Source organism: Abramis brama (genome assembly GCF_963993115.1).
Source record: "Abramis brama genome assembly, chromosome: 10".
NCBI classification, from domain to species: Eukaryota; Metazoa; Chordata; class Actinopteri; order Cypriniformes; family Leuciscidae; genus Abramis; species Abramis brama.
In genome coordinates this window covers 42,046,137-42,059,763 of record NC_139972.1, presented here as the reverse complement: position 1 = coordinate 42,059,763, position 13,627 = coordinate 42,046,137, and the positions used below count along the sequence as shown (strand labels likewise).

At 48.6% G+C, this 13,627-nt stretch overlaps 1 protein-coding gene across 1 annotated transcript in view; it reads right to left on the bottom strand.

Moving 5' to 3' along the window:
* Nucleotides 1–13,627, bottom strand: part of LOC311091619 (scavenger receptor cysteine-rich domain-containing protein DMBT1-like) — a 33,186-nt gene that overhangs the window by 8,749 nt on the left and 10,810 nt on the right. Inside the window, exons 2-4 of the mRNA XM_084127620.1 lie at nt 4,390–4,413; nt 3,941–4,258; nt 3,483–3,785 (exon numbers count right to left, since the gene is read on the bottom strand). Coding sequence (XP_083983746.1) covers nt 3,483–3,785; nt 3,941–4,258; nt 4,390–4,413 — 645 coding nt within the window. The remainder of the gene's footprint in view (nt 1–3,482; nt 3,786–3,940; nt 4,259–4,389; nt 4,414–13,627) is intronic.

Genomic DNA, 13,627 nt, shown 5'->3' with positions numbered 1-13,627 from the left:
ACAACATTATTCCACCGGCAGCACGACTAACATGGCAGGGCATCTCCACAGGCACCACAAAAACATAGATTTATCTGTTAAACCGACAAGTGTAACACAAACTACTCTCCCGTCTTCATTTGGAATAAAACTTCCAAGTAACTCAACACGTGCAAAGGCAATTACAAGCGCGCTAGGAGTATTTATAGCCGCGGACATACAACCTTATTCAGTGCTGGAAAACTCCGGTTTTAGGCATTTAATTAGCGTGCTAGAACCGCGCTACGAAATCCCAAGTAGAACGCATCTCACAGCTACGGGGATACCCTCCATGTACAATAATGTAAAGGAGAAAGTTATTGAAGGTCTGAGCAGTGCACATTTAGTGGCCTTGACTACAGATTGCTGGACCTCCAGAGCAACACAGAGCTTCATGACTGTCACAGCGCATTACATTAATGATGACTGGGAAATTCAAAATCCAGTACTTCAAACTCGCCCCATATATGAAGCTCACACAAGTGAACATCTAGCAGAAGTGCTGAGGGAAGTGGTACTGGAATGGAAGTTGAACAGACAAAATGCAACAATTCCTGTGACAACTGATAATGCAAAGAACATTGTCAATGCCTCACATGCAGCTGGATTGTCTCCACACATTGGATGTTTTGCCCACACTGTGAATCTGGCCTCCCAGAAGGGGTTGGGAGTAAACCAGATTTCCCGTCTTTTGGGCAGAGTCAAGAGGGTGGTCACTTTTTTCCACAGAAGCACCTCTGCAGCAGCCGTCTTAAAGTCAAAACAAGACATGCTTCAGCTTCCTCCTCACAAGCTGGTTCAAGATGTCATTACAAGGTGGAACTCCAGCTATGACATGATCACACGCTATTTAGAGCAACAAGCTGCTATCTATTCTGCACTTGCAGAAAAAGACATAAAAAAAAAATGCTAAAGACCTTATCATCCTCTCTGATCAAGATGTGACTGTTCTGGAAGATGTATGTCAGGTACTGAAGCCCCTGAAAACAGTTACAACCTTGATGAGTTCCGAACAGCAGCCTAATGTGTCTATGGTCATGCCCCTACAACACACCATCCTGACATCTTTGAAACACAGTGACACAGATTCAAAAATTGTAAAGGATGTTAAATCTGCTATAGAGGCAAATTTTGAAGAGAGGTATTCAGACCCAAGACTTCAACAGTTCCTGAATGAGAGCACTGCCTTGGATCCTAGGTTTAAAACTTTAGCCCACCTGGATGACATATCTCGTAATGAGATCTTCAATTGTCTGGAGGAGAAAATCTTGCAAGAGCACTCCACACAGGTATGTGATGCTAGTAGGCTAATGTGATGAAATAACCATGTTGTTCTGTAAAGGTAAAGTTTTTTTTTTTTTGTATATACATAATTTCACATTCATAATATTTCATGAATAGGACTAATCACAATATCCTTTCTGTTTGTTGTTGTCACACTTAAATATAATTTCTGCCTGTTTATTACCTTAAAGGAGAACTCCGGTCAATTTTAACATTGAGCTAATTTTTTAGTAAATGTGGAGTGCTGTCAATACAGAGAACAACGACAAAAATCGGTGTTGCCTACACCGTGTTATCCTCTTTTTAAAATTTGCACCCTGTTGACTTCAATGGGGCATATTTTAAACCTGCTTTTAGCCTCTTAACATCCTTGATGTGTCATTACAAATGCCCAGCCATGTGACCAGCCCAGCCATCCTGTTTTCGGTCGAAGTCCACAGTAGTCGATTGTCGAGTTCACGCGCGTGATCATAGGTAACTAAACATATGCGCGTGAACTCGACAATCGACTACTGTGGACTTCGACCGAAAACAGGATGTAAATACAGGTATGTGCGCTGGCTGAATTAACATCATTTTTATTCATATCTTTCACATCTACTGCAGTCAGATTCACCCGTGTTCACTCTGAAGGAATCACTCACATGGCTGGGCATTTGTAATGACACATCAAGGATGTTAAGAGGCTAAAAGCAGGTTTAAAATATGCCCCATTGAAGTCAACAGGGTGCAAATTTTAAAAAGAGGATAACACGGTGTAGGCAACACCGATTTTTGTCATTGTTCTCTGTACTGACAGCACTCCACATTTACAAAAAAATGAGCTCAATGTTACAATTGACCGGAGTTCTCCTTTAAACAACAGTGTTTTGTGTGTGACTATTTCAGTCTCATGCCTCAGGAGAAGGGTCCAGCCAAAACCCTGCAGAGGATACAGACACTGTAGCAACCAGCGGAGGCAGCCCCCCAACAAAGAGAACAGCACTCAGTGAACTGTTTGGTGATTTTTTCAGCACAGCCTCCACTGCATCATCATCAGAAACCAAACCATAGCCTGATGTTGTGAAAGACGAGATTCAGCTATACAAAATGGTTAAAGTAATTTCTATGGATTCAAATCCACTGAAATGGTGGAAAGATAATGAGCACCAGTACCCAAATTTGTCTAAGCTTGCCAAACGTTATCTTGCTGTACAAGCAACAAGTGTGGCAAGTGAAAGAGTGTTCTCAACAGCTGGGGACATTGTGACATCTCAAAGAGCAGCCCTCTCCACAGAGAATGTGGACATTCTCATTTTCTTAAAGAAGAACATGAAACTATAAAAAAAAACTGCTCATAGAAATGTAAATAGTTAATATTTTTGACAGTATTTTAGCAGTTCTCTTTTCATATTCCTCTTTAACAAGAACTTGAAACTGCAAAATTCTTTTTTTTTTTTTTTGTGAACTTGAATGTCATCATCTGTGAAGAAGACTGCAGTTACAAAAGAGAAATTAGATGGCAGGTTATTTTGTTTAAGTTTCCAATTGACTGAAGATATGTGAAGTTATTGTTACATTATGTTGTTAATAAACGTTTTAAATTTGACAATGTAGTGTGTGGTACATTGCGAACAAAGGTCAGATATTATTATATTGCATAAAAGTCTAAAAATGGCAGGTTAACTGATTGTAATCTTGTCATTCTCTTTTCTTCTCTCTCTCTTTCTTCACTTTCTTTACTTTCTTGATTTTGTATACAATCTTTGCTTAGTTTAGTTGTGTGTGTAGCCTACCATAGTTTTGTTTATGAAACCAGTAAATCCACGCTTTATCGTCTCTGTGTTTGCCACATATTGAAGTTACTTAAACATCTTGATCTAGCGATACCTATGCTATTACCCTGCTAGTACTTTATTTACTTTAGTTGGAAAAGGTTATTCTTTCTTGGCCAGGAAGATAATATATTTCCTAGAATTAATAATTGATTATGCTTTCTGTTAATTGGATGAACTGATTAAATAATTGTACTATTAATTATGCTACAGTAATTTAAATTTTTTTTTTTAAATATTTATAATTAATTATCAACCGTTAAAATTATATATATATATATATAGAGAGAGAGAGAGAGAGAGAGAGAGTTAATTTGTTACAAGTGTAATTTCATCCAAAATAATGTTTCTAAAGATTTAGCTTACCTGAACAAACAACACCAGCATCTTCATCATGATTACAGTTACGTGTTCCTAGTCCACTGTGTGAACATTGTGTGTTTCCCTCACTTTCCAGGCATTTGATATCATCCAGCCAGATTGATCCACTGCCTTGACCAAAGGCGGCATTATGGGGTGCACTGATGGCGGATCCACACTCTAACTGTCTGCACACCACAGCAGCATCTTTCATGTCCCAGTCATCATCGCACACGGTTCCCCACTGGCCATCATAATGGATCTCCAGTCTCCCACAGCATGAATCAGACCCATTGACCAACCTTGTGTCTGATAGATGGTATTAAAAATTAAAGTACAATGTGATTAAAGATTTATTCACTGGTCTATCTGTGTATTGTCTTTGTATATGTGTTTGACATTGCTAGGAGTCCCTATTGTTTTCATTAGTTTTCTACTTTAGAGGAAAACAAATATGATTTTACCTTCTGCACAGACAACACCTGCATCTTCAGAATGAGCGCAGTTATGTGTTCCAAACGGAGTGTGTGAGCACTGTGTGAGGGATGATTCACGTCCTGTACATCCCAATTCATCCAACCAGATCTGACCACTTCCCTGGCCAAAATGAGCACCTTTGTGTGCACTTTTAGCTCTTCCACATATCATCTGTCTGCACACCACAGTAGCATCATCAAGATCCCAGCTATCATCGCACACTGTCCCCCACTGGCCATCATAAAGGATCTCAACTCTTCCAGAGCAGTCGTTTTTACCATTTACCAGTCGAATACTATAATCTCCTAAACAAAAAAAAAAAACTCCATTATGATACAACTGACATCTTATAACATGCAAACTAGCCAAAAATGTCATTGTTCATATGTTGTATAACTAAAATGAGAACTGACTTTTAAATAAGTCTGTTACTTACCAGTTACAGATGTTAGAGCACTGGCTGTAGAGATGAAAAACAGGGACATTTCAAAACACTGTAGACTTACAATTTGAATTAAACAACAACAACAACAAAACACATACTGACTCAATGCAATAACCAACAAACAGATAGTTCCCTTTCGAACAGTCAGTCTTATTGCGCCTGCTAGATGCGATGAGGAAACGTACTCGGTTACCTAATGTAACCTCGGTTCTCTCTAGAAGAGGGAACGAGTATTGCGTAAGTAGCTTACGCTTCGGGAAAGTTCTCTTTCTTCGAGATCTGAAGCCAAAAAATTATCCTTAATTTTGCATTTATTGTCAACGCAGTGCAGCGGCATGCAGACCAAAGCAAGCTGTATAAGCGTGCTCATTGGCTGCCAGGCGGCAACTGCTTAAGCCTATCAGCTTCGCGCCCTCCACACCCTTCTAACCGTCAAGAAGGGTGTGGCCAGTGTGTATATATTGCGGGCTCACAGGCTGAACTCTGGTTTTCATAGTCTGAAGCGCAAAAGCTTGTGGCGCGTCACGGCAGGTTACGCAATACTCGTTCCCTCTTCTAGAGAGAACCGAGGTTACATTAGGTAACCGAGTACGTTCTCTTACGAGAGGTTCTCTCGTATTGCGTAAGTAGCTTACGCTTCGGGAACCCATTGTCAACGCCGTGCGCGCCGAGCATCCAACACATGAATCCCAGGGAGACCGGGGAAAAACATAGCGTTGAAACAGGTGGCCGGTGGCCAACGCCTGTACCAAGCACTTCACTTCACATAAATGATAGAGCGGCATAGCCGGTCTGTATACATCAGTGTAAATGGTGTGGCCGGCAGCGCGGGCCCACACAGTGCATAAACACGTATAGGGAAAGAGAATAGAGCAGAAACACTGGTCTATTTGTGGAAAGAATCCTTCCCCTGGTGCCAACCAGAAAATTAACCAGTATGTGGACATAGTCTGCACTTATACTGATAACAGTGTAGCCTGCAGGGCGGGAACTTCCAGGTTATAAAACCTCACGAATGTAGATGGGGAGGCCCAGCCCGCCGCCATACAAATATCGTGAATCGAAATTCCGCTGGACCAGGCCCACGAAGAGGCCATGCCTCTAGTGGAGTGGGCTCTGACACCCAAAGGACACTGCAGGTGTTTGGAGGCGTAAGCTACTGCAATCGCGTCCACTATCCACCTGGACAGGCTCTGTTTCGAGGCGGCGAGACCCTTGGTGCGTCCGCCAAAAAAAACAAAGAGCTGCTCGGACCGCCTGAAGCGGCGGAACACGTGATGTAAACTCTCAGCGCCCTAACAGGGCATAGGAGGTTATCACTGTCCCCGTTATCGGATAATGGCAGAGCCGAGAGGGAGATGATTTGTGCCCTAAAGGGGGTACCAATCGCTTTGGGAACATAATCGTGTCTCGGTCTGAGAATGACTTTAGAGTCATTCGGTCCGAACTCAAGACATGCAGGGCTAATAGATAGCGCGTGCAGGTCCCCCACGCGTTTTACTGAAGACAGAGCTATCAGAAAAACGGTTTTGAGCGAAAGGTACTTAGGATCCACAGATTCAAGCGGTTCAAAAGGAAAAGCCTTCAGGGCCTCCAGGACCAAGGACAGATCCCAAATAGGAACCGAGGGGGGCCGCGGGGGATTCATCCGCCTGGCTCCTCTGAGGAAACGGATAATAAGCTCATTCCTACCGATTGCCCGGCTGCGCGTCGTCTCAGCGAACGCTGCAATAGCCGCCACATACACTTTGAGCGTGGAAGGGGACCTACCCTTTTCCAACAGCTCCTGTAGGAAGGAGAGCACTTGCGAAACCCCACATGTGCGTGGATCAAAGCTCTTAGTAGCGCACCATTTAGAGAACACAGACCACTTAGACGCATAGAGCCGTCTCGTGGAGGGAGCTCTAGACTGCGTGATCGTGTTCACGACCCCTTCTGGCAGGTCAACGGATATCCGTTGATTACCCATGCATGCAGAGACCACCGCTCCGGGTGGGGATGCCAGATTGACCCACCGGCTTGAGAGAGGAGATCCTTCCTCACCGGGATCGGCCATGGGGGTGAGTGCGACAGCCTCACCAGCTCTGGGTACCAAATCTGGTTCTCCCAGCGCGGGGCTATAAGGAGCACTGGGTGCTGTGTTTCCCTGATCCTTGTTAAAACCTGAGGTAACAGGGAGATCGGGGGAAAAGCGTACAGCGGGAGGCTGGGCCAGGTCTGGGACAGCGCATCCTCGCTTTTCGAGAAAAATATCGGGCAGTGAGCGTTGTCTTTCGACGCAAAAAGGTCGACCTCCGCCCTGCCGAATAGGCGCCAGAGGAGCTGGACTGTCTGAGGATGCAGGGACCAATCTCCCGGGGGAATGATGTCCCTGGACAGTCTGTCTGGTCCCACATTCAAGTGGCCCGGCACGTGCGCGGCTCTCAGCGAGCGCAACGAGCGGTGAGCCCACACGAGAAGGCGTTCTGTCAGTTTGCACAGGCTCTTGGATCTGACACCGCCCTGTCGGTTCACATAGGATACCACTGACATGTTGTCCGAGCGGACTAACACATGGTGATCCCGTATGAATGGGAGGAAGCGCTTGAGAGCGTTCTCGACCGCTATCATCTCCAAACAATTTATGTGGAGGCATTTCTCCTGGTCCCACCACAGGCCAAATGCCGGTTTGCCCTTGAAAAGAGCGCCCCAACCTGAGGTGGAAGCGTCCGTCGAGATAACTTTGCGGCGCGAGACGGCTCCCATTGTCACTCCCCGCTGGTACCAGTCGGCCACTAACCAGGGCTTCAGTGCTGAAACGCAGCTCTGAGTCACTCTGATTCGAATGCCGCCAGAAGCCCAGGCTCTGTGAGGCACTCGGGCGTTCAACCAGCGTTGAAGCGGGCGCATACGCAATAGACCCAGCTGAAGCACTGCTGCAGCTGAGGCCATGCAACCCAGCATCCTCTGAAATGTCTTTAGAGGAGCGGTGCTGCCCGACCGGAAGGAAGCGGCCAGGCGTCGAATGCAGCACGCGCGCTGTGTCGACAGACGGGCCGTCATTGCCACAGAGTCCAGTTCCAAACCCAGAAAGGAGGTTGAACGACTGGGCACCAATGAGCTCTTGGTCCAGTTGACCGTAAGCCCCAGGCTTTCCAGGTGGCTGAGGAGCACTGTTCTGTGAGCGATGAGCTCGGCCTCTGACTGTGCTAGAATCAGCCAATCATCCAAATAATTCAAAATCCGCATTCCCCGACCTCTCAGGGGAGCGAGAGCCGTGTCCATGCACTTCGTGAATGTACGGGGTGCTAGAGACAGGCCGAATGGTAGGACGGTGTATTGATATACCTGACCGTCGAAGGCGAATCTCAAGAATGGCCTGTGACGGGGTATTATCTGGATCTGAAAGTATGCGTCTTTCAGATCGAGAGAGATAAACCAGTCCCTCGGGTGAATTTGCGCGAGGATCTGCCTGGTTGTGAGCTTTTTGAACGGTCTTCGCATGAGAGCTTTGTTCAAATATCTCAGATCCAAAATCGGTCTGAGAGCTCCGTCCTTCTTGGGAACGAGGAAATAACGGCTGTAAAAGCCCGACTCGCTCATAGAAGGGGGAACCGGTTCTATAGCCCCTTTGCACAGAAGTGTCGCTATTTCTGCTCGAAGCAGATGTGCTACTTCCCCATTCACTCTCGTCTCGGTACACGCCTGAAAGCGCGGGGGGCGGCGAGCGAACTGCAGAGTATAGCCCTGTTTTATTGTGTTTAGCACCCATTCTGATGCACCTGGGATAGCCTCCCACGCTTCTGCGTGTGCAGCCAGGGGCAGGATGGCCTCCGGGCTCTGATCGCCGCGTATCGCGAGCTCGAAACGGAGGGGCGGGTGCAGCGCGCGCGCTCTCTGTGCTTAGACACGGCGGATCGCACACAGCGATAACTGGCCGTTTTACACGTGGTGTCCCGGTGGCTTTGGACGGGGAACACACAGCGTGAGGCGCGACGCGCGAGGGCGGCGTCGGGGGTGAAATGTTCGTTAGTATGTGTGAGCGCAGGGGAGCGGGCACAGCATCTATATTTAGAACATGACCGGTTGTGAATGGCCGTGTGACAGAGCGGGCAGTGAGTAGACGGGGGCACCGTGAGGTGGACACGTGACCTACTTTCAACACTCGAGCGGATTCTACTCGCTTTATGAGAGTGGGCTCTGTGAGAGACACGGGATTTATAGTGCTTGTGTGCAGGGGTGAACACAGAAACGTGGGCACATTCACTGCATTTGAAACACATGCGGCGCGAGCCGTGCAACCAGACATAATGCTCTTTTTGAGATTTCTCTGGGTCGCCGTGAAAACGGCGGTTGTATGCAGGCGAGAGGGTGAGATTACCGGCTCGTTGGCTGCGAAATGAGTGTCCGCAGTAACCGTGGCAACGGGGACTGACAGGACATGAAGCTTTAACGGTGGTCCGGCCGCAGCGGGACACAGCCGTCGCTTCTTTCCTCGGGCTAGGAGGTCTTAGCGGGCTCCGGTTTCACCGTAATCCTCTGCCGGGGTCCCCGGGGAGGAGGCGGTCTGTTTCGGCTGGAAGAGCGCGATCTAGGGCGGCCGCCCTGTCGTCGCTGCGATGACGGAGGTCGAGCTGGACGCTGGGTGGAACTTTGCGCAGGCTGGTCGCGAGGACGGCGTGCAGCAGAGCTAGAGCGTCGAGGCAGGAAGAGATTCATAGCCTGTGTAGTCTTCTGTACCTCCAAATAACGGTCAACGATCCCGCTAACCGCTGGGCCGAACAGGCCGGTGGGAGAGAGAGGGGCGTTGAGAAACACAGCGTGCTCAGACTCTCTCATGTCGGCGAGCGTCAACCAGAGATGCCTCTCTGTAACGGTCAGAGAAGCCATGCACCGTCCGATGGCCTGGGCAGCGGATTTCGTAGCGCGAAGGGAAAGGTCCGTTGCGCTTCTCAGATCCGTAATGGAAGCAGATTCCAGACCTTTCTCGTCCATATCACGGAGGAGATTGGCCTGGAGAATCTGCAGCACGGCCATGGAGTGAAGGACAGAAGCAGCTTGACCGGCAGCGGAGAAAGCGCGGCCGACAAGGGCTGATGTGGTCCTGCAGGGCTTAGACGGGAGGGCAGCCTTTGAGCGCCAACGAGAAGGCGGGCAAAGGTGCGCTGCTACCGCCTCTTCCACAGGGGGAATGGCATTATACCCCTTCTCAGCGGCGCCGTCAACCTGTGAGAGCGTCGATGAAGCGTGTGAAGAGACCCTCGCGGAAACCGGTGCATTCCACGACTTAGAGAGCTCGCTGTGGAGCTCAGGCAGGAGAGGCGTGGTTCTGGAAGCTGGCGATCGGCGGCGGCGATGGAGAAAGCAGCCGTCGAGCCTGTTTGGTGCTGGCTCCTTAGGAGGAGACCACTCGAGGCCTAACTGGTCAACAGCCCGGGTAAGGAGGCGCAAAAGCTCTGTGTCCTCGCCCGCTCGAGAACGGCCAGAATCCTGGACTGTAGAGGAGGCGGTGGACCAGTCCTCACTGTCAGACGCCAGGATGGAGCAGCTGTCAGCGGCGCGTCCATCAGACTCATCCGCCTCGTCCCCTGAAACGGCGGCGGCGCGGGCGAGTGCCGGCGGTTGAGCGGCCGGGAGGGGGGGCGGAGAGGGCGAGAGAGAAGCTCGAGGGAGAGGTTCCGGCGAGCTTCTGAACGCCGCATCTGTCTCCGGTGGTCGCTGCGAGCGGCGCTTTTTCTTGCGCGGCCCAACAGGGACATGCGGAGCGACAGCCTGGTCAAAAACCTCAAGTCGAGCCCGCAGGGTCGACATTGAGAGTTCTTCGCACTCGGGGCAGCCGCCCGTAGAGAGTGCGGCGGCGGCGTGATCGCGGCCCAGGCAGAGAGCGCAGATGAGATGGCGGTCTCCGTTGCTGAGCGGGGCGCGGCACGAACCGCAGGAGAAACGAGGCATTTTGATAAAAACGCCTCGCGCTCTTTTAGAAGAGAAAGTGCGTGTCGCAGGGCGAACACACACACAACACAGAATAGCAGAGAAAAAAGGATATGTCGCCGGATAGCGTAGCAGGCACGGATGGCTGAAGGCGGCGAAGGTGGCCGGCTTCCTCAGGCGCTGTCCTAGGCTTGCTGGTCGCTGGTTTCAACGGCGGCGGCTTCTCAAGATCCAGCGATGCGAAGAGCTTCGCTGAAGACAAGAAAATCAGAGTTCAGCCTGTGAGCCCGCAATATATACACACTGGCCACACCCTTCTTGACGGATAGAAGGGTGTGGAGGGCGCGAAGCGCCCTCATTGGGTGTGACGTCACACCGGGCTCACTGATAGGCTTAAGCAGTTGCCGCCTGGCAGCCAATGAGCACGCTTATACAGCTTGCTTTGGTCTGCCTGCCGCTGCACTGCGTTGACAATAAATGCAAAATTAAGGATAATTTTTTGGCTTCAGATCTCGAAGAAAGAGAACTTTCCCGAAGCGTAAGCTACTTACGCAATACGAGAGAACCTCTCGTAAGAGAACTCCTTTTCTCAGAATACTTAAAGGTCCCATGACATGGATTATTATATTATTTTATGTTTCCTGGGGTGCCCTTATAATGTTAGTATGTTTTTAAGATCATTTTTTTTAATAATTTATAAATAAAAGGCATTTTTCCTAGCCTGATTTTAGCCTCTAATTTGAACACTCTGTTTAAAGGGGCGTGTCTGCTGTGAAACTTCAGTGTAAAAGCCCACTGCTGTGATTGGCTGCTGTGAGACTTCAGCGTAAACGCCCACTGCTGTGATTGGCTGCTGTGAGACTTCAGCGTAAACGCCCACTGCTGTGATTGGCTGCTGTGAGACTTAAGTGTAAACGCCCACTGCTGTGATTGGCTGCTGTGAGACTTAAGTGTAAACGCCCACTGCTGTGATTGGCTGCTGTGAGACTTCAGTGTAAACGCCCACTGCTGTGATTGGCTGCTGTGAGACTTCAGTGTAAACGCCCACTGCTGTGATTGGCTGACATGCTTGCATATGAAATAGCTAGCATTGAGAAGATGACAGCCCGTTGATCGCGTGAATGAAGATCTTATCATTGCAACGCAGTTTCTGCACTCTCACTAATGATTTCACAATGCAAACATGAGGTAAGTACAGTAAGAGCTTCGTTGTGCAGTGTAACAACGTCATTGATTTCATAACGAGTTTTGGCAAGTGTCCAAATAAACTCGTGCTGTGTGATTGACAGCTTGGGCGATTGGAAAGGGATTGTTCTTTGATCGCTTTCTGTATATATTTTAATCATAGTTTAAAGAGGCTACATGCGATTTTCTGAAATTTAAACTCGCGACTGACACCTGTGGCCAAAAAACGGAACTGCTCTTACTTTCTGCTCGCTCTCGTACGTGCACACTTCACAAGTCATCCGCTGCAAAGAAGTCAACATTATGTTTACAGAGGTAAGAACAGTCAAATACATATATTGTTTGAGAAACTAAGTTTGTTTGCTGACTAGCGGTGGTGGCAGAGTGATCTGAAACGTTTAACATGAACGCGCTTGACGTCACATCCGCAGACAGCGCGCGAAAAATCCGACCCGACAGAAAATAGGAAAAATAGGATACAGGCTTATAGGTGCACCCACTGTGAGCGGACAAGGTGTCAGTATGCTCATCAGGAGATGTTTGAGTCATAAATGGTCAAATAAAAAGGCTATTGTTACGTTTATTTTGGGGAAAAAGTTGCATATAGCCTCTTTAAATAAGATTATTTTCATACTACCAAGAGAAACGATGTGAAGTTGATATTTTACAACATAGCATGGCATGATTGGATTGGTTCCCCATCGTGTCTAACATACACAATATGACTGACCATTTGAAAAGGAACAACTCGGTTACTAACGTAACCTCGGTTCCCTGAGATAAGGGAGCGAGTATTGCGTAGAAGGCCGTGCTATGACGTACACGACTCGGCGTTCGTCGCTTCAGTCGATTAACCTGAATCATATGGCAAAATGAGCTGCTTTTATAGGCAGATGCCCCGCCCCTTCTGGCAGGCTCTGTGCTCAGATCGGCGGGCTGTGCCGATTGGCTTGCGCAGTTGCATCGCTCCACCATAGGTTCGTGCAGTTCCCACTGATCAGCCAATAGCGTGCGAGAAATCTCTGCACTGTTATGGCTGTGCAGTAGCACTGCATTATTTTAAAGAAGGCTTCAGTATTCGGAGAATAGTCAGTATTTAGTATTCCCCATCGCGTCTAGAAGATGCAATACTCGTTCCCTTATCTCAGGGAACCGGTTATGTTAGTAATCGAGTCGACATGTCTCAGTGATGACAAAACAGATGACTTCAGAATGATAGCACAGAATAAGCAAAAAAAAAAAAAAAAAAACTCACAGGAGCACCACTCCCAAAGGGACTCTTCCATGTGTTTTGTGTTCTTGAAATAAATCCCTCTAGGAAACTTTGCATGAAAAGCAAAACAGTAACTATGTATTTGTACAGTATGATAGTGACATTTTTTTTCTGTCCAATTTCCCCGACTCTACCAACAGTCAGTGATTTCGTCATTGCGCCTCATTGGCCCATCCGGACTTGGTTCTCAGAACTGGTGCTCCTCGCAATAGCCCCTCCCTGGCCATTACTCTGAGGAAGGACCTCCTTTCTCAGAGATGGGGCACCCTCTGGCACCCACGTCCCGATCTGTGGAACCTGCATGTATGGGTCCTGGATGGGATGCGACTGGTTTGAGTACCCTATCACCTCAGGTGGAGGCTACCATCACTTCCGCTAGGGCCCTGTCCACGAGGCAAGCCTATGCGTTGAAGTGGAACCTCTTCGTCACCTGGTGTTCTTCTGGCCGAGAAGACCCCCAGAAAATGCCCGATCGGGTCCGTGCTCTCCTTCCTCCAAGAAGGGTTGGAACGAAGGCTGTCTCCTTCCACCCTGAAGGTTTACGTGGCCGCGATGTCTGCGCACCACGACCATGTGGAGTCGAAAACGGTGGGACAGCATGACCTGGTCGTCAGGTTCCTGAGGGGGGCGAGGAGACTAAATCCTTCTCGCGCTCCTCTTATACCCTCTTGGGACCTCGCAGTGATCTTATCAGCCCTGCAGAGAGCTCCCTTTGAGCCACTGCGATCAGTGGAGCTTAAGTTCCTGTCAATGAAGACAGCGCTCCTGGTCGCTTTGGCCTCCATCAAGAGGGTAGGGGACCTGCAGGCATTTTCAGTTGATGGAGCGTGCCTGGAATTCGGGCCGGCTGACTCTCACGTG